The 18,757-nt window shown below is 34.1% G+C and overlaps 1 protein-coding gene across 1 annotated transcript; it reads right to left on the bottom strand.

Moving 5' to 3' along the window:
• Window positions 1-5,287: 5,287 nt before the first annotated feature.
• On the bottom strand, window positions 5,288-18,511 carry LOC116144846. The gene is given in 18 exon segments (XM_031430273.1): window positions 5,288-5,509; window positions 5,512-6,144; window positions 6,333-6,426; window positions 6,687-6,887; window positions 6,982-7,054; window positions 8,239-8,396; window positions 9,838-9,966; window positions 10,047-10,126; window positions 10,205-10,262; window positions 10,360-10,458; window positions 10,529-10,657; window positions 11,381-11,502; window positions 11,690-11,713; window positions 11,716-11,857; window positions 12,402-12,458; window positions 13,852-13,971; window positions 17,384-17,460; window positions 18,424-18,511. Coding segments are annotated over 18 exon segments (2,424 nt in total). The 3' UTR covers window positions 5,288-5,369.
• Window positions 18,512-18,757: the final 246 nt, after the last annotated feature.

Below are 18,757 nucleotides of genomic sequence, written 5' to 3'. Positions count from 1 at the left end.
GGGCTAATTCAAGGTGGGAAAGGGTTGGACTGGCAAAAAGGAGTTGATTTTGGTCAGTTTCAGTGAGAAAACCAGCTAGAATCTACTTGAACCGGCTGCCAGCGACGGCGTCAGTACTTACGGCCAAAAATGAGCAATTAGGCTAGGAATCAGGGGTATTTTGACTCTTTTACCGTTCAACTGTTAAAATAAAGGAATATGTGTTAGTTTAAGGGTGGAAATATAGAATAAATGCAACCATAGATTTTGCTAAAACTCGGGTGTGAAAAAAAAAAAAACATTTTCATTTATTATAAATGTTTTTCATTTTTTTCTTACAGGATATTTATTCTCAGCCCTTGGATTTATCCAAGGGCTATAGGCAAATGGACCGAATTTTTTCAAAATCTGGGTAACCACACTTGAGCCTCATTGCGTGTATAGATATAGGGACGGCAAAAATGCGGGTATAGTTGGGTTGGGCCATACTCAATCTTCAAGATATTAAGAATGGGTTAGGTTGGGCTGCGTTTTGCAGGTGGAGGGTTACACAAGCCATAATTTTTAATACGTATTTGTAACCTAATTTTTGTACTTTCAATCTAATTTTTATATTTTCTGTTTACTTTTTGTATTTTGAGTTTTAACTATTATACATGCTTATATTTTGATTTCAAACCTAATTTATTACAAATAATTAAAATATGAAATTTAATTATCTTTTTTCACATTTATCAACCACTCAATAAATACAATTACAAATTATTATTGTATTTCACTGCAATATAAATNATCATATCCCTCACATAATAGAAATATTGGGATATTAAAATTTATATTAAAGGATTTAGTTATCCCACAATGGGAGACTTGGATTTAATAATTTTAATTGGGGAGATTTAGGTTTAACCTTAGTTAATTAATTTTTTAACATGTCATGTTTAACTAACTTTCATACATATCACATATATGCATAAATTAAAGCATGTGGGTTGATCATGGGGCTTTTCGAAAATACATCCTAAAGGTAAACTATTTACCGTAATCCTATATCTTTGATCAGATTATCATCTGAATGCTCTTCGGGTTCCCGTCCAGCCGATTCAATTACAAATTGGATCTTAGGCACGCAGGCCTGATTAGAATAAATAAATAAAATTTAATTATTACAAGCCATTTAATAAAAGAATACTACAAACACTTTTAAATATTTTGAAAACTAAATGGCACCCATGATCAACCCTCTAATCTAATATTCATCCTTCACATAAATAAATATTAAATATTCATACCAAATATAATAAACATTTATTTAAAGGCATGAATATAAACAATTTAAAATATACATATATATTTACTAATATATATAAATATATCTCATATAGTAACATATATTATTTATGAATATGCATGTGGTAACTTTATGATAACTTTGGGGCATGCAACAATTACACATTTCAAGGGAATCATTGCACAAACACTTTTGCCATATTCCATCCAAAGATATAATAATGATTTTGTTATTTAATTATTAACAATATTTCAAGACTTTTCAAAAAAGTCATGCATGACATAAATAAATGAGTTTCATTACTTCAAGAATAATCATTCTATGACACAAGTTACTTTAAATAAAGTAATAATTTTTTTGACATATTTATCTTCTAAAAAACAATCATATCATCTGCATCATCATTTTTTGAAACTATTCAAAAACAAATTATTGCATTTCAAAAATATAATACATAATATCATAATTCATCACATGAATTAATAATCCGTAACCTCATGCCAACGTGATTTTCCGCCACTAAACACTTGCAACACTTGCAACACTTGCATACTCTTCATACAAAATACACTTTAATCAAATTAAAGGATAACACTTTTAACATGTTAAAGCATAAACAATTTAATCAAAGTCATGAAAATGAATATGCATGATTATTTCTTTAAATAAATCATCATGCAACATTTCCCAAAACATTATTCATCAAAGCGTGAATGAGATAACAAATTTTATGGCAAAAATAGTCATGGCTGAACATGACAAAGAAGAATGCCATAATAGAAAACATGCATGTAGTTCTCAATATATCTCATGTAATAACCATCATCCAAGCATACATTATATCACATTTCAACACATCTAATCATATTAGAGCAAGATGAAAAACACATTTTCACAAAGTAAGGAGATGGTCAAATCATATACATGCATCAAACATACTTATTCCAACTAACAACTCATTCAATACAAAGGCATGCTTATTATCAACATTACTATCATTCAAAACATATAAGAATGACATGAAAAACAAACATTTACCTTTGATCTAGGTGTGGCCAAGACATGCATGTAAAGAGTTGGGATGGAAAACTCATTTTTGAACCAAAGGACTAACATGCAAACTCAACCATGTATGATGAACATGTGAACACATGGAATAACATGACTTTTGCTCAAAACCAATATGCAAGGACCTTTTAAACTCTGATACCATTTGGAAAAAAAAAAAAAAAAAAAAAAAAAAAACCATGAAGAGGTGGCAAAAAATGTTGATTGGAAGCATGTAAACAAGACATACATGTAAATATATGAATTAATAGGATTCAAAAAGTGCAAATAAAGCATAAAAACATTATACCTTCTCCTAGTGCTTAGGTTTGATGAAGCTAAGATTCAAAAGGATTAATCCTCCACACTTTAACACCACCTTGAGAAAATGAAAGAGTGGCCGAACCTAAGAGAGAGAGTTTGTTTTTCTTTTGAGTGAACAAAATGAACACTTAACCTAAAATGCAACCATTTGCATTTATATATACATGGGCTATTTTGTAATTAGTTGTTTTTCACTTGCATGCCCCAATAAAATGTTATTCTAAAAAAAACCCAAGCATTTATTAATTTTCCCTTTAAATAATCAATATTATACAAGGCCCATGTAACCTAAACTAGTTTACATTAACAACCCATAAGTTTACCCCTTTGCCCTTTAACTATTAAAATGTTATTTTAGTTCATCTCATTTATCTTAACACTTTAAGATATAATAATTAAATACAATTAATTATTGCTTGACCATTTTAACCTTTAAAATATCAAAAATAATTTTCTATGTAACTATTATCATAGAAATCCTGTCGTTGGCCTCGAAAGGTGCTAACCCTCTTCGGATAATCATTTCTCTCTCTTATCCTTCTTCAACTTCTCAAGGCTATTGGTGTGACCATGTAGGTCCACCGTGGATTAGCCATAAGCCGGTTCTGGATGAATCTGAAAACCTGTCTGGAGGCCCAACGATTATGGTAAACATCTAGCAATGTGTCATAGTCCATAAACCACAATGAAGAAATACTTCATCAAACCCTTTTCAGATCATATGTACCATGCAGGTAAAGTCCCTCCATTGATATATCCTGATTGAGTACAGATTCATGGAACGTCAAAATCCTAAACTCGATCTTCTACCGAATTGTCGATCAATATGTCCGGAACTTGTCATCACGAACTTTCTTTCGTATGACTAATAATAGACTCTAACTAGAGATTCTGATTTCCGACATTTATCGATGTTTGTCCAAGAACTCGAATCTGGATGGAGTCAACAGTACTAATGATCTTATATTTCCGAGTCAATGGATCATTTCTTGACCATTGTTCATTTCCGCATATGAACAATGCATGACCAAATAGGCTTTATCATACGAAACATGACTAGTTTTGTACTTATACATCGTATGAACCATACACATCTGTATCGGATCCGAACACAATGTCTCAGGTCTAAGGACTACATCGTGCACTGATATCACCAAACGATAAATCATTGACTACATGCTTTTCAAAGTGATTTGTTGTTATTCGGTCACGTTCGAAAAACAATTCACCAACCGCTAATCCATACTAATGCCCTAGTGACATATCATCATCATCCATACTTATATGAACTCATGATATCTTTCGGAAGCATCTAGTATGCCTACTATGCAATATAGTTGCCCAAATTATATTGCTTCCGTAGGGAACCTTTTGATAAATTCATTTAACCGATTAAATGAATCATCTGGACAATTCATATACATACTTTATTTTAACTGCATGACTGAATAAATGAAGCAATTTATATATTGAATCGAAGAACTCTTTCTTCTAGTATTTATGATATATTGATATAAGACAAAATGCTCTAAAACTGAAAACATGAATGGTTTCTAGGGCATACACTAACACAAAAGTAGGGGAAAACAAGTGGCGAGTAGCTGACCAAAGGGCTCCGAGGGACCAGCGAACATCGGTTATGCAACGGGTAGAATACCGATAGCATTGCAACTCGACGACATGTCGCAGCATGAGCCATCCCATGCCACGTTGCATTAGCACTCCCACAAAAGTGCAAGGCAAGGAGATTCCCAATATCTCTGAAATGACGACCTTGACCGTCATCATGCGAGGAACTCCCGTCGTCCGCGGGTCAGTTCGGACCACTGCGAACATGGGGAAAACTCCTCGAGCCATTCAATATCTTCACATGACCCCAGCCAGCATGTGTCAAGGTTTGTTAGAGCTTCCGACCGAGTTGAGGAAAAGCCCGATTTGCGGTCTTTCCTCAACCGCAACCGTGAGGATCGAACACATGTTGCAGAAAGTGATCCCCAGATAGCTCCGCTGCCTCAGATTGAGGAATTACAGCAAGTTTTGGATCAGCTCAAGGCTTAGCAGAATGAGCGTGGGAAGGTCACAGAGACATCTCTCTTTTTTCCAACAACTTTAGCTGTTCCTCTCCCGTCGAGATTCAGAATGCCTGACATACAGACATTCGATGAGAATTCAGATCCTCAAGATCACCTTTATGAGTTCAACGACCTCATAGAACTCCTCCAAGTAAAAATAAAAGTTTACATTTTTCAAAACATACATATTATTGCAATTAAATTATATGTACATCTCAAAAATAAGCGATAAATATAATTTCTCTCTTTTGGGGGTGAAATCACTGCTTAGGTCATCCCAATATATCAATATACAGTTTTGTTATATACAAATTATTGGTAAAAACTATCTCTACAAATTGATGTGTCACGCCTCAATGTTTGACATAATCTTTCTTCAACTTGTTTAATTTATCTTTAATTTAAAAACATAAAATCATCTTTAAACACTTCACTTTGTACAAATGTATTAGCTTGAGCATAAAGTACTATCTATCAACATATCATCACTAGATGATCAAATTCTGAACCCCGCCCCCAAGAACAAAACAAAGATGGCACTGTGCCTTCTCATGTTCAATATAATTCCTCTATGAAATGTTTGATAATTCATCCTCTATGGAGGCAATATTTGATTTGGATATAGTTTATACAAAGGGGCTATGAGATACTCAATTTCAGCGAATGAGAGGCTTCTCAAAGTGCTTAACAAATGAAAACTCAACCGGCAGTGGGATATTTAGCTCTGAACAAACAAAGTCAACGATTTTTGCAGTTGTAGCACCATATGACAATTTGTTAAAGGACACCGAGACAGAAACCTGTTTTTTATGTCACAGAAACCTGTTGATCCACCGATGCCCGAGTGCCCATAACCAATAATCGTTCCATCTGCAGCTTTATTTCTCTTAAACCCCAGTCCAAATGGCCCATTCGGAAAGGTCAAATTCTCATAATCACCCACACCCAAGAATGCATCATGGATTTTAGGGTTACTAAAAATCATGCTACCAATATTTGTGAGTCGAGTGTAACCATCAACACCAGCATCTTTACCTTTGTTGTTTGTGCTTTCCTTTGAAGCAGCAGTTACCTCCTTGCTTTTCTTACCTTTTGGCTTTTTTGACTTCTCCTGTGAAGGAAATTTGGGGATGTGGGTGTGACTACCAAGTAGTGGCTTGGATAGAGACGAATGTGGGGGTGGGATCACTCCCCCATCAGCTAGGGCTGCATAGTAGCGTGCAACTGCACGGGCTGAGCAATGTCCATTAGTAGCAGGTAAGATGGCACGACGAATGTTCAGCATGTTAAAGAAAACAGGCAAGGTGGTGATAAGTTCTGTAATTTGGTCAAGACGGTAAGTAGTGGGTACGTCAGAATGGTAACCTCTGTTTTGGTACTTCCTGAGATCATATTCATCTACTGTAAGAGTTGCAAGTCGAGATTCCACACCTGGAGGGCAGCCATTGAAAGGCATGATAATTCCATTGATGACAGCTACTTCAGTTTCATAGTTACAGTAGACTACATAATTTCTGTTCTTTTTTATAGAACATGATTGTGTGCACATATTCATGCAAACTTATATTTGCTGTACTAAGTGACATGAGAATATTAAAAAAGTGAAGTTTGACGAGTACCTGGTGGAATTCCAACATATAGCTCGCCTTCAATATTTAGAGGTCGAATGAATGCTTGTTCAAGTATCTCCTGAAATTTCTTCCCAGATGCACGCTGTTTCATCCAAACATATTATTAGAATAGGGGAGTACATAGAGAAGATGACAATATAGTCAAATTCTTTGATCAGTCTGAAGGCCAGCAAAAAGATCAAATTCACAATCAATCAACCTGGCATACCTAGACATAGCACCATATAAATATAGGCAAAATATTTGCCATCTACAGATTTCAGGGTTCATAAAGTTTCATACTTTAATCATAGTCAACCACTTATAATCAACTGAAAGCAACATTAACATATGCTATAATACCTCGATTATTCCACCACACAGCCAGCCGAAAGTCAGATAGTGATAGACTTGCTGTTGGCCCAATTCAGTTTCAGGTTCAGGTTTTGACATGGCAATCTGCCTCAAACATTCATCCCAGTCAGCAATTTCCATAGGATTTTCTGATCCAAACTCAACCAAAGCATTGTGCAAACCACTTGTATGGTTAAGCACATGATGGACCTAAAATCAAAAACCAAGTTGCATTGAGTTACTGACATAAAAACTATGGCTAACCAAAGGATGTGTTCAAAAGGTCATAGTATAAGATTTACACCTTTATGATATCTTTTCCGTTTGATCCAAATTCTGGCCAAATCTTAGCAACATTCTCCTCAAGCTTGAGTTTTCTACGAGACAACATACCTCGATTTGTTAAATTGCACAAACAGTTAAAGAAACATTGACATCTTAGATCACACAATGGTCTCCAGGTCTAGTAATCTTTATGCATCAATTTGCTCATTTCAGCTAAGTTAAAAATCTTTGACAAATTGAGTGAATCTTTCTTAAATGCTACAGGGGTATTATTGAATAATTATGTAGTGAACTGAAGGCATATGATTTTAAACTCCACCTAAGTAAATATCTCAGAGTACACCATTGGGACATAATGAAAGAAGCTCCAAAATCCAAAATATGAATTAGATTTTCTATCAACTGGAATGAAGAATTTCTGAATATCCACTGTTTCACTTTGTAAAAATGTATTACTTGTCTCTCACGTCTTTGTGCCGCTAACATAATGATTTCTGTTATTTTATGCAAGAAGAATGATATGAAATGCACAAATATATTTAAAATATTGAGTTACTGTGAGTAACAACAATCAATAAAACTAGAGGCAAGGTCGCAAGGGACATTTTCGTAGCCAAATCTTTTGCTTTGTTTTTTCTTTAATTTTTAATTTCCTACACGAAACCAAAGTGATAGGTATGTCACGAGAAACTCAAGGTTTGATGACAGTTAGGGCCTTTACAAATGCACAACATAATTAGTTTAAAGGTTCTCAACCAATATAATTACAGAGTCATCTGTTCTTCATTTACCCAATTAACCGAAAAAATTCTACATTTCTTCCAATAACAAGAGGAATAAATCTGAGTCCAGGGAACAATATTTTGGGCTGTATCCAACTGTATTACAAAATGCGATGATTCTAAATGAAATATATTTGCTTTATTTCCAAAAAGGGAGGAAAAAAAAAACCACATGAAAATGACCAAAATTTTCAAAAAGGTCATGCAGCTAAATCTCTATCCATTTCATAATTTAATTCTGCTGGATCATAATGAATTAAGTGCTCCTTTTGACAATGTCCTCTAACATGCAGTTGATGAGGACCATCAAAAACATCAGCAAAACACGTTGTTCAAAATTTTTTAAAACTTCTCAAACAATGTCTAGCCAGACCTCAACAACTTAAATTAGAAACTTAAGAGCTTTGCTGTTAAATTGCAGGGAACAGCTATTAATGGGCATACATATAACGAGGCAAAATAGAACTTTTGCACAGCAAAGCAGGAACATTTACCCATTGTCAACAAGCCAATGCACCATGCCTGCTGTGATGCCCTTTGTTACCGAAAAAACATTAAAAAGACTATCAGGCTGGACAGGACAAGGATCATATCTACCAAGCACTCCAGCAGCAGTATCTATAATGACCTCACCATCTTTGTACGTACAAACCTTAAAACATCAGAAATTAAAATCTCATAAGAAGGCAAGAATAATCATAGCCACAGTTTTGCATTTTCATAGTTTGGCAGTCAAAAATAGAGAAATAAGCTTATTAATCATCCTACAATTGTTAATATAAATTTCAAACTAAAAAGTTCAAAAAAAATAAAGGTGAACCAACTAAAGGTACAGAAACTGGAAGAAAATAATTCCGTTTTGTGATACCACCTAATTTCATTTATTGGACACTATACATCTCTTTGTTCAAAATTCACTAAAAATACCTATTCCTATGACACTTTCACTCAATGTCAAAATAGTATAAACATGCTATTTTAAGCACTCTCCACTTTAATCTTAAAGTGGTAGATAAAGGGTTTTGTAGGCCGTGTCTTAAACAAAAGTAAATCTCCGATAGTAACGATTCTTGCTGAACTCAGCAATAAAGGTGATTTTCAGGAATTTAAAGATCTTGGAGATTAGCTGTACTAGTCAGTCAATAAAGACCTAAACTTTCAGCGGTCTTGGATGAACCACATAAATGTCCTAAAGGAATCCCCAAATATAAAGACAATATGTCTTCCTATTTTTAAAGTTGTATGGAGTTTCAATTTTGTGGTCTAATTGCTTGGGATATTCTAGCAAGAGACAGACCCTCAAAGTTTGATAAAGTGATTGTCTATGGTATGATAATGACAATTGTCCCACTTGGTGCAGAAAATTCCTTTCCTCATTTAATGTCAAGCATTGGTCGAACTTCGTGAAATCCTGACTTCCATGTCACAAGTGTAATCACCATTCTGATGAAATTCATATATTTACTTAGGGGAGTAAATGCAATGTATACTTTTCAAGAAGAAATGTGGAAAATCTAAAAAGGAATATCCTATAATAACTGATAGTTAGCAAGATCTTTGAGACCAAAATATTGTAATGATCTTAGGCTTCATAAATCTAAAGGTGTATCATTTAAGTTGTACAAGTTCAGTCATTAATAAGGAGGTTCCAATGTGCTTGGAAAAGCAATATCATTAGTAGAAGCCATCTAAACATGCACAATGTTTGCGAGATTGTCCACGAGGACAAACTTTTGATAACATAATTTAAGGGTGAAGCTGCAATTACAGAAATACCACGTAACCAAGTCCGTCATATACTAAATACAAGTAGCTCAACAATCTGTCTCCAATCCAATAAATTTGCAGATATAGTTTTCTATCAAATAACTGGGTACCTCCAACATAATGGAAAAAGAAAAATGAAGGCTTCTAACAAAATCAATAAGCTCAATCAACTAGTCCCCATTAACTGAGACTGCTACAACACCCATAGCATGGAAAACTAACAGCTTCAGAGGTAGAAGGGAAAGAAACAAAAAGTAGTGAAAAAAATATGAGAAGCTATTAAAATGACATAACTGGAAAGATAATGAACTAAAACTGGCGCAGACCTGAATTCCAAGTATTCTGTCCTCATTCCCCAACTGAACTAAGAATTCCCCCAGCTTGGCCTCTACTTCAGAATGGATTGGAGTATCATATATCCACCGGGGATTTGCTGCTGGTCCCTTATTATGTTTCTAAGAAGTTAAATCATATTGTAGTCAGATATGAGCCAGCAACAAAAGCAATGAAATGACAGATCAAGGTTAAAATGGACTGACCCTTCTAAAATAGATTCAGCAAATGATCTCAAAATATCCAGATAGACTATACAAACATTCATCATGGACGAAAGCCCTGAACAATGTTAGATAATGAGATAAAAATGGACAGTTGGTTTACACAAGGTAAAGAATGGAGGTCTCTATACCATACCTCTAAGGAGAGAAAGGACTTTTGAAAACATTACAAAATCACCAGGAAAGGCATCGAACTGGAACCAAAGTGTGTAACAATGTTAGAAATATGAATGAAATTTTAATGAATGTCTCAGACAAACATATAGAGGAAAGAAGATGATATGGCCTTACAGGATTAAAGCGTTTAATTTCTTTTTGGCTAAATTTCATCTTTTCCTGAATAAGTTTCATGCCTTGTTCCTTTTGATCAACAATATTTTTCATGGTATCCTGTACACAGGGACATTAGCAAGAGGTAAAGAAAATCTAAGTTGAGAAAACAATCTGAGGGTAAACTTACGAAAGCTTCATCTGCTGGTGAGGAAGCACGGAAGAATAATGTTGTAAACTCCATTGCCTGCTCCGGCAAGTCTAGACGTAGCGTAAGTCCCATTTCTGCCATGGCAGACAAAAGAGCTACATGGTCTCCCTTTGACAAAGACAAAAATAATTATTTCTTAATCTGGAAAGAGAAATAATTTGAAGAGATGTCAAAACTAGAAAGAAATTAACAATAAATAAAGGGGTTAGAAATCAAATTCAAAACAAGGTTGTTAAGAAATCACTTGCCCTAAAAGTTTAAGCTTTTAGGTAAGGGTCAGACAATGGTATTTAGCGTACCACCCCCTTCCATGCACTTGCATATGGAGCTTACACAATCAAAAACACAACTTATTGTAATTTTATTAAATATAAAGATTTCAACAAAAGACCATTTTGTCAACTTGACTCTAACAGCATGTTAAGCAACCACTTCTTCCAAAGCTTAAGCTTATAGATAAGAAACTAACAATGGCATTTAAGCTCAACCAAAGGTAAACCAATTCAAACACTACAAGACTGATATTTACAATTCTGAAATTAAGAACTCCCCTATTAAATCAAGCTAGTAACATTACAATGAATACTTAACAAAAGTACATAAAATAATAAAGCTATAGCCTGATGCATTTAATCAAAATAATTTAGGCTAAGAGAAAGTAAAAGATTACTGCTAAAGTAGAAACAGAAACAACTCTCTCATGCTAGAGAAATTAACTCATAGACACTCACACAATCAAGACATTTAGTCATCAGATAATTCTTCTAATTTCTACAATTCTGTAAAACATTTATTCTATGATGAAAAAGATAACGAAAAGTTAACCCAAACCTCTGCAGCTGCCAACAACATTTTTGCTAGTGCTTGTTTCACAGAGTTTGATAGTTTCTTTGTGAGCCCAAAGTCGGGCAAAATTGGACGATGAGGAGCCTCCTTGCTAACAAGGAAACTTCCTGCATTAAAACACCCAAGAAACATTTGGAATAGAAAGAGGGAATTGATTGTTGCACAAGCAGCATGTTATGTTATCAGACAAAAAACCATCTTTTATTGTAAACCTAGTATTATGGCTTGTTCTGAAGGCCAAACAAATTTTCAAGACAACAAGGGTAAAAAGAAGAAATGAGCAAGAACAAGTACCAGGATGAGGGTCACCATTGAAAATCCATCAACATAAATTTGGTGGGCATATGCCTATGTAATTTCTTCTACAATCTTCTGCTTGTCAACGCCAAAAGCTTCCAGGGATTCAGAGTCATTTATACGTATCCCATCCATATACTCTAAAATCAAGACAGCTTCAGTTGACTGTCAATTTGGAAAAAAAATGCAAATTTTGTTATTTGAAATCAAAAAGGCAGTGTTCTCTATTCTAAGAAAGTCAATTTCCAAGGCAAACAGTAGATCAAAGTCTAGCATTAGTAACAATTTGGTAAACCTACCAATCCAAACTTTAAAAAAAAAAAAAAAAAACAAAAAAGGGGGGCACTCCTTCCCCATTACATAACGACCAAGGAGGAGGACATATATACAACATATCAGATCCAGGGAAGTGCTTACATTGACAAATCTAACAGTTATAGCCAAAAGATTAGCCCATTTGTTAAAAGAGTATGCCTGAAATATAAGGGTTTCATATCGAGTAATAAACTTGAACTTGTTTCTTCGGCACAAAAGTTTCCTGTTTCACTAGATATTCACTTAGATTTCTCTGATAACTTATGATAAAACACGAGTAAAGAAATAAATATTTCCAAACTTCCCATCCTTCAAATTTAACATAGCACCGAGTAAACTAAACTCCAGATTGCAAACTAAGCACATTAGTTTAAAATAATAGTTAAAACCATGCCTGAATAACTTCCGGAACAAGAACATCCACTTGCTTGGCAGCCTGCTGTCTTCGCCTCTGTTTTTGCAGCCAAGATTTCTAACACAGTTCTAGTATTTTCTAGAAACACAAAACAAGCATCAATAAGAAATAACTTCGGAAATGGAAGCATTTATCATACTAGGAAGTGCAAAATCTGTGACTTTTTTTCCTGTCATTTCAAGCTTACCCTTAGATATTCTAGATTAGTAAAAATATGCACATACCCAACTGAGAAATACGAGGCCTTAGCGCGGCACATTTAGAAGCCCCCACGCGGCGGTCAAATCTGGCCAGCTGCGTGGGGGCTCAAGCAACGGAGGTGCCACCGCAGACCAATTTTCTATCTTTTCATTTTTATTTTTATTATTATTCTTTTGTTTGATATTTTTTAAAGATCCGTGAAATTTGATGATTTGATTGGTCAATGAAAAGGATTTGTGTTTGATGAAGGCTGGAAGATGAGTTCAATGATGAAATTTTGGGAATATTTTGATGAACTTTGCTTATTAAATAAGAACAAAATTTGATAACTTTATAGGATGGATTGTGAAAAGCGTTAATACTGTAGGCTATGTTTGGGACATTGGACTAAAGGTGGGATTAGACTATTTTTTTAAATAGTCCAGTCCCGCGTTTGGTTCAGGTCTAGATAAAGACTCTCGTGGAGAAGTAAGTGACTCTTTGTCTTAATAGGGATAATTTTTTTTCTTTTTATATTAAATATATTTTATATAAATTTTATTATTAATAGTATATTAGCTAATGATATATTCCTAATTAATTAATTTAAAAATGATAATATTCCTAAAAACATTTCATTTTAATTTTCTAATAAAAAAATTATATAGAGTAATTTTAAATAGTTTTGGTCATATTATGAAAATAATTATCAGAACGCTAAATTTTTAGTTAAAATTAATGCTTTAATGATTAATATATTTCCATTCAATTTCATATAATTAATTAATTATATAAATATCATAATCATTTATATAAGTAATTAAAATTAAGATAATAAAATTGAAATATAATAGAATTATATTAAAATGAAATTATAAATTCATTACTTTATTTTATAAATAATCAACTAACCTATTAATAAATATAAAGGCTAAATTAAGGTTAAACCTATTATATTCTTCATGCATCACCAGCAACAAATGAAATAACTTAAAAGAAATTCATAATGCAGGCAAACACAAGTAATCTCTAATCCTTCAGTATTCAGCCTAATCATAGTAATTAGCCTAGCAAAATCAAATTTAGACTTCCATAATCTTCTACTATACAAGTTTAAGTTGAAAGGTAGAAGAAAAACCACCTCTTGTAAACGACAAGGAGGAAGCTAGTCTTGTAATTGTTTGAGAAGAGTTATGTACTCCACCAGAAGCACATCGGCATGCCCCGATAAGTACTGTCCAAGTTTTACCCATAAACCATTCAACTCTGTTATCAGATTCACAATACGCTTACCATTTTGGTTATGAGCTTTCTCCCATAAACCATCTCTTTTAGATTTTTCAGTCCATTTCGCTTTTATCTTTGTAACCTTTAGTTAACATTAACACCAAATAAGTCAATAAGATTTCACATCAAAATAGTAAGTAATTAAGCTGCAAACTAGACCTGGGCAAGGACCGGTCCCAACTAGGTCTGGGCCCGGGACCCATGAGAAATTTCAGGGCCCAAACTGGTCCCTAGGACCGGTCCCATGGGCCTTGAAAATTTCGTTCCACCCCCAATTTTTTTTTTTTTATAGTTAAGGGGTTAAATAAAATTATGTAGGGGGGTTTATGTAATTTTTAGGGGCTTGGAAAAATTTTTGCACCCAAAATTTTATAAAATATCAATCTAACCCTCAATATTTTTGTCAATTTCAAAATTACAGGGGTTTATGGATCTTTTTCAGAGGACTTTTTTGAAAAAAAAAAAAGTAAATGGGTTTGGACCGGGCCTTGAGGAGGGCCCAATCTAGGGATCGGCCCCTCCTCCATGGGCCTGGTCTGGGTTTGGGACTAGGCCTTGTAGGACCTGTCCTCACATAGGACCATTTTTTAGGACCAGTCCCAAATGCCTAGGTCTACTGCAAACAAAGAAATCAATTTTAGGCTCTGTTTGTTTAGTTTTTTAGATAGTATTGTATTCTAAATAGGATTTAATAAAATATAATAGGATTTTGAGAATGTATTTGGTACATTTTTAGAAAATATTTTTTGAAAATATTTAGATTAATTTTAACCCCCTACATTTGTTAATTTAGCTAAACACTCCCTGCCATAAAAGTTTATAAATTAGCAAAAACATCCTCACTGTAGTGACTTCTTTCTACTATTATACTTTAGAACATATACAATAAAAACATACATAAATAGCATAAGGAAATTAGTTGGGCCCAAATTTTTATTTACTTATAAAATATAATTCTTTACATATATCAAAACAACAAATACAAAAACTTAGCAACGGTGGATAGTAATGCCAATCCTCTCCGCTTGTCGACATCCTTCCGACCGCTGCTCACCTATTCCCTGCAAAAATATGGAAAAACAACGGGGTGAGCATACAAATGCTCAGTAAGTAAATCCCTTAACTCTTCTCCTTCTTTAATTCTTTCTTTGCTTAATTCTCTTCTTTCTTTCTTCCTTAATTCTTTCTCTTTTCTTTCTCTGTTTCTAACTCTCACTGTTCTTTTCTTTCTTTCTGTTCTTTCTTCCTCACTCTTTCTATTCTTTCTATTCTTTTTACTCTTTCTATTCTTTCTAACCATGATGGAATTCATGGTAATATGCATGAATTGAATGTATATACAATAATGCATAAAAATGCATTTTATTTCTTCTTTCTATTTCTTTTTCTATTTTCTATTTTCTATTCTATTCTTTATATTCTTTTCTTTTCTTTCTTTCTTTTCTCATTCTTATTCTTATTCTTTCTTATTCTTTGCCGATCGGACTCGGTTGATGGATGGATTTGGAACCTTGGCGTGTGAGTGAGTATAGTCCTCATCTACATGCACTCTTGCGGAACGTACAATTTCTTCTTTTCTTCTTAGGCCACTCAATTAAGGTGGCGTGCATGTAGGAAATTCTTCTCGGTACAACCCTCATCCACATACACTCTTACGAGTCAATGACAATTCTTCTTCTCTTATGCCACTCAATTAAGGTGGCGTGTATGTGAGAATTTCTTCTTAACACTCACGTTCCCATCACAACAACCTATTCTTTTCTCTTCTTTAACACTTTTTAATTTTTTAATGCTTATTCTTCCTTTCTCTTTATTCTTAGAGTGTTTTATTCTTCTTTCTTTATTCTTTTTCTTTTATTCTTTATTCTTCATTCTTCATTCTTTATTCTTTCTTAAATTTCTATACATATACAATTATATGCATATGGATGACTCATGCTTAAAATTCTTACTTAAATGCACTTATGAAATGCACATATGCAATATTGCATAAAATTAAGGTTTCTACTCAAACTCATACTTCTCTTAGGCATTTCATCAAAAAATAATTGTGCATAAACAAACCCTAACTTAATTATCATTCTATTTGTTTCTTAAACCATCCAAATTGAGAGAAAAACTCTCTTGTATCATCACCATACCTGCACGGCACAAACACTCCCAAAAGATTTCTCCAATTCTTCCAATTCAACCCATCATCATACCATCACATACACTTCTCATACTCAAATATATCCAACAACAAACATAATTCATCATCAATCTCATTTCAATTTCTCAATAATCAAAACATATGCATGCTTAAAAGAAATCTCTACTCACTTGAATTCTTAAACTTTAACTTAAGTTGGATTTTGAGTGGAATTTACTTATCTAATGCTTGAGTAGTCTCTACTAAGCTCTCTACTCTTGTTGGATTCAAACTTTCTTCTAACCCTAAGCATAAACTTCATAAGAACTCAACTTTTACACAAATAAATCATAGATAAGGAGCCAGAATTCTTACCTTTTGATACCTAGAATCAAAACCCTATAAAAATTCACTCAAAATCCCTCAAAATCCTTAGAGAATTGAATGAAAAATTGAGAGGAAATGGAGGAGAAGAGTGGCGGTGGAATGAAGGAAATAAGGGTTACAAACCCTTATCATCTTATTTTATAAATACACTTTCCCATTTTGCCCTTATACTTTTCTAGAAATTCCATCTTTGTCCCTTAGTCAATTACCATAATGCCCTCATTTTTATTGCATCCTCTTTGTAATTTTATATCTTTTCACTCCCCACAACTTCAACTAGTTTTGAGTGAAAAGACCATTTTACCCTTAATACAAGTTTAAGGCATTTTCTTCATATTCTCTTAAAATAATTCTAATAAAAATTAACTAAGGGCTATAAAACATAAATTAAATCATGTACCTCCATGTTGGGCGTTACACCCACCCACCCAATAATTGCTGACAGTCGGCCGCCACCACCGAACGGTGGCCAGAAGTTACCGGAATGGCGTACAACCGGTTGGATTTGGCCTTTTTCGGTCAAATCTACAACCAAAGATCCAACCATTGATGATAGCCAAACGACAGTCAAGATATTTCCATCATTTGACTACCAAGATATGGCCGTCGTTTGGCCATCAACGGCCAGATCTTTGACTGTAGATCTAGCTATTTTCAGCCAGATTCATGGTAGATCTGGCCGAAAATAAATAGATTGGTGTACAACTGGCTAGATCCAACCGGTCGTGTGTCATTCCGATGACTTCTAGTCACCGTCCAACGGTGGTGGCTGACTTCTGACAATTATTGGATAAGTAGGGGTATTTTTGTTAATTTTAAAATTTTTATTGAGAAAAATAATTGTTAAATATTTTGAGTTAGATAGAATATGATTGGATTTTGAAGAATATTAAAACAAATATATTTTTTATTTTTTAGGATAAGGTAATGGAAGAGGATAATGTTAGAATAGGGTACTGAATGCGGCCTTAATTACCTTGTCGTTCAGGAAAACTTTGAAAGCCAGTTTGTATATACTTTGATGCGTCTTATGTAAATGCTTCCCTACCCCATCTGAAATAACAAACACAGCCTTTAACACTTAAAAGAAATCAGATTTATTATTCATGTAAACTAAACAAAATTACCTCAGCGTCGGAAGTTAGTTGATCGATCAAAACGAAAATTTCTCCTTCTTGTGTTCAGTGTCCATCACCCCGTATCATATATACAGTGTCATTTCATTAAGAAAAACAGAGGTCCATCAGTAAGCGAACACGTCATCCAATAAAGAATATGGGGTTGCTTAAGCCTTAAAGCTACCATTAATATGTTAATAAATTAATAAATAGTAAAAGTAGTTTTTGTTTAAGATAAGTTTTCCTCCAAAAGATATTCTTGCCTTGTTGTACTTGCTTCCTAGCTTCGGAGTTACGATCCTAGTGCTCCTACTAATTGTATGTATTTAAATAGTTGTATTGTATGTTGTATTATTCTAATCAATACACAGTAAAGTTTTTTATTCCTTTCTCCTTGTTTGGCTTAATTAATTGGTCTCTGCATTCTAATAATATTTATTGATACTTAGTTTTGACACCAACTACCCACACGTGTAAAATGCTAAAAAGACTTAGAAGTCACACGTGATATGAGGGGATTGAATTAAATAAAAGATGAAGAGTAATATTTAAAGTGGTTCGGATGCTCAAAAGCGAATCATACGTCTACTGCTATTGTATTAATAAGAGAGAGAGGTCAGGTCGCGTTTAGCGAGCTGAGTTACAGTTTAGAGAGAGAATACAAGAGAGAGAGAGAGCTATTTCAGAGTAAAATTAGCTAATCCCCCACAAATGAGAGGGAATTTCTCTATTTATGGTGAGAGAGTTCAAGGTAATGATTATAAAAGCTGCAAATGGGTAGGAGCCGTGCAAATCATTTCTTTGTATCCCATTGGTCACCTGCCTGAGGGATTTCCTCGACTAAAGCAGGGCTTTGACACGTGGGCGATCTCCAGCCGCTTGCTGGCCTGACATTCACCTGCTGCACTGATAGGAGCTATACCACTTGTGCTAGGCGCGATGTGGCCGCACCTGGACGATACAAAACCCTTCTGAGCTCTGGCCATCCTTTACTGACAAGGCTTCATGTCAGTCCTACTTTTTTAGGCATAACAATATTGAAGTTCAGTGAGCTTTTCCTAGTAGCTAGATTGAACCATATCTATTATATCTCTTCCAAACTAATCTAGATGTTTATGTTTTCTCAGTTGAACTGTCCCAAAAAATAAAATCCGACTCCTTATTAAGTTACTCCATATTTTATTTGCTCCTTACACCACAAAAACTACCGAATATAGCTATGATTTGCACTA

The sequence above is a fragment of the Pistacia vera genome, unplaced genomic scaffold (genome assembly GCF_008641045.1).
Source record: "Pistacia vera cultivar Batoury unplaced genomic scaffold, PisVer_v2 Contig459, whole genome shotgun sequence".
Taxonomy (NCBI): Eukaryota; Viridiplantae; Streptophyta; class Magnoliopsida; order Sapindales; family Anacardiaceae; genus Pistacia; species Pistacia vera.
This window is presented reverse-complemented; position numbering and strand designations above follow the sequence as displayed.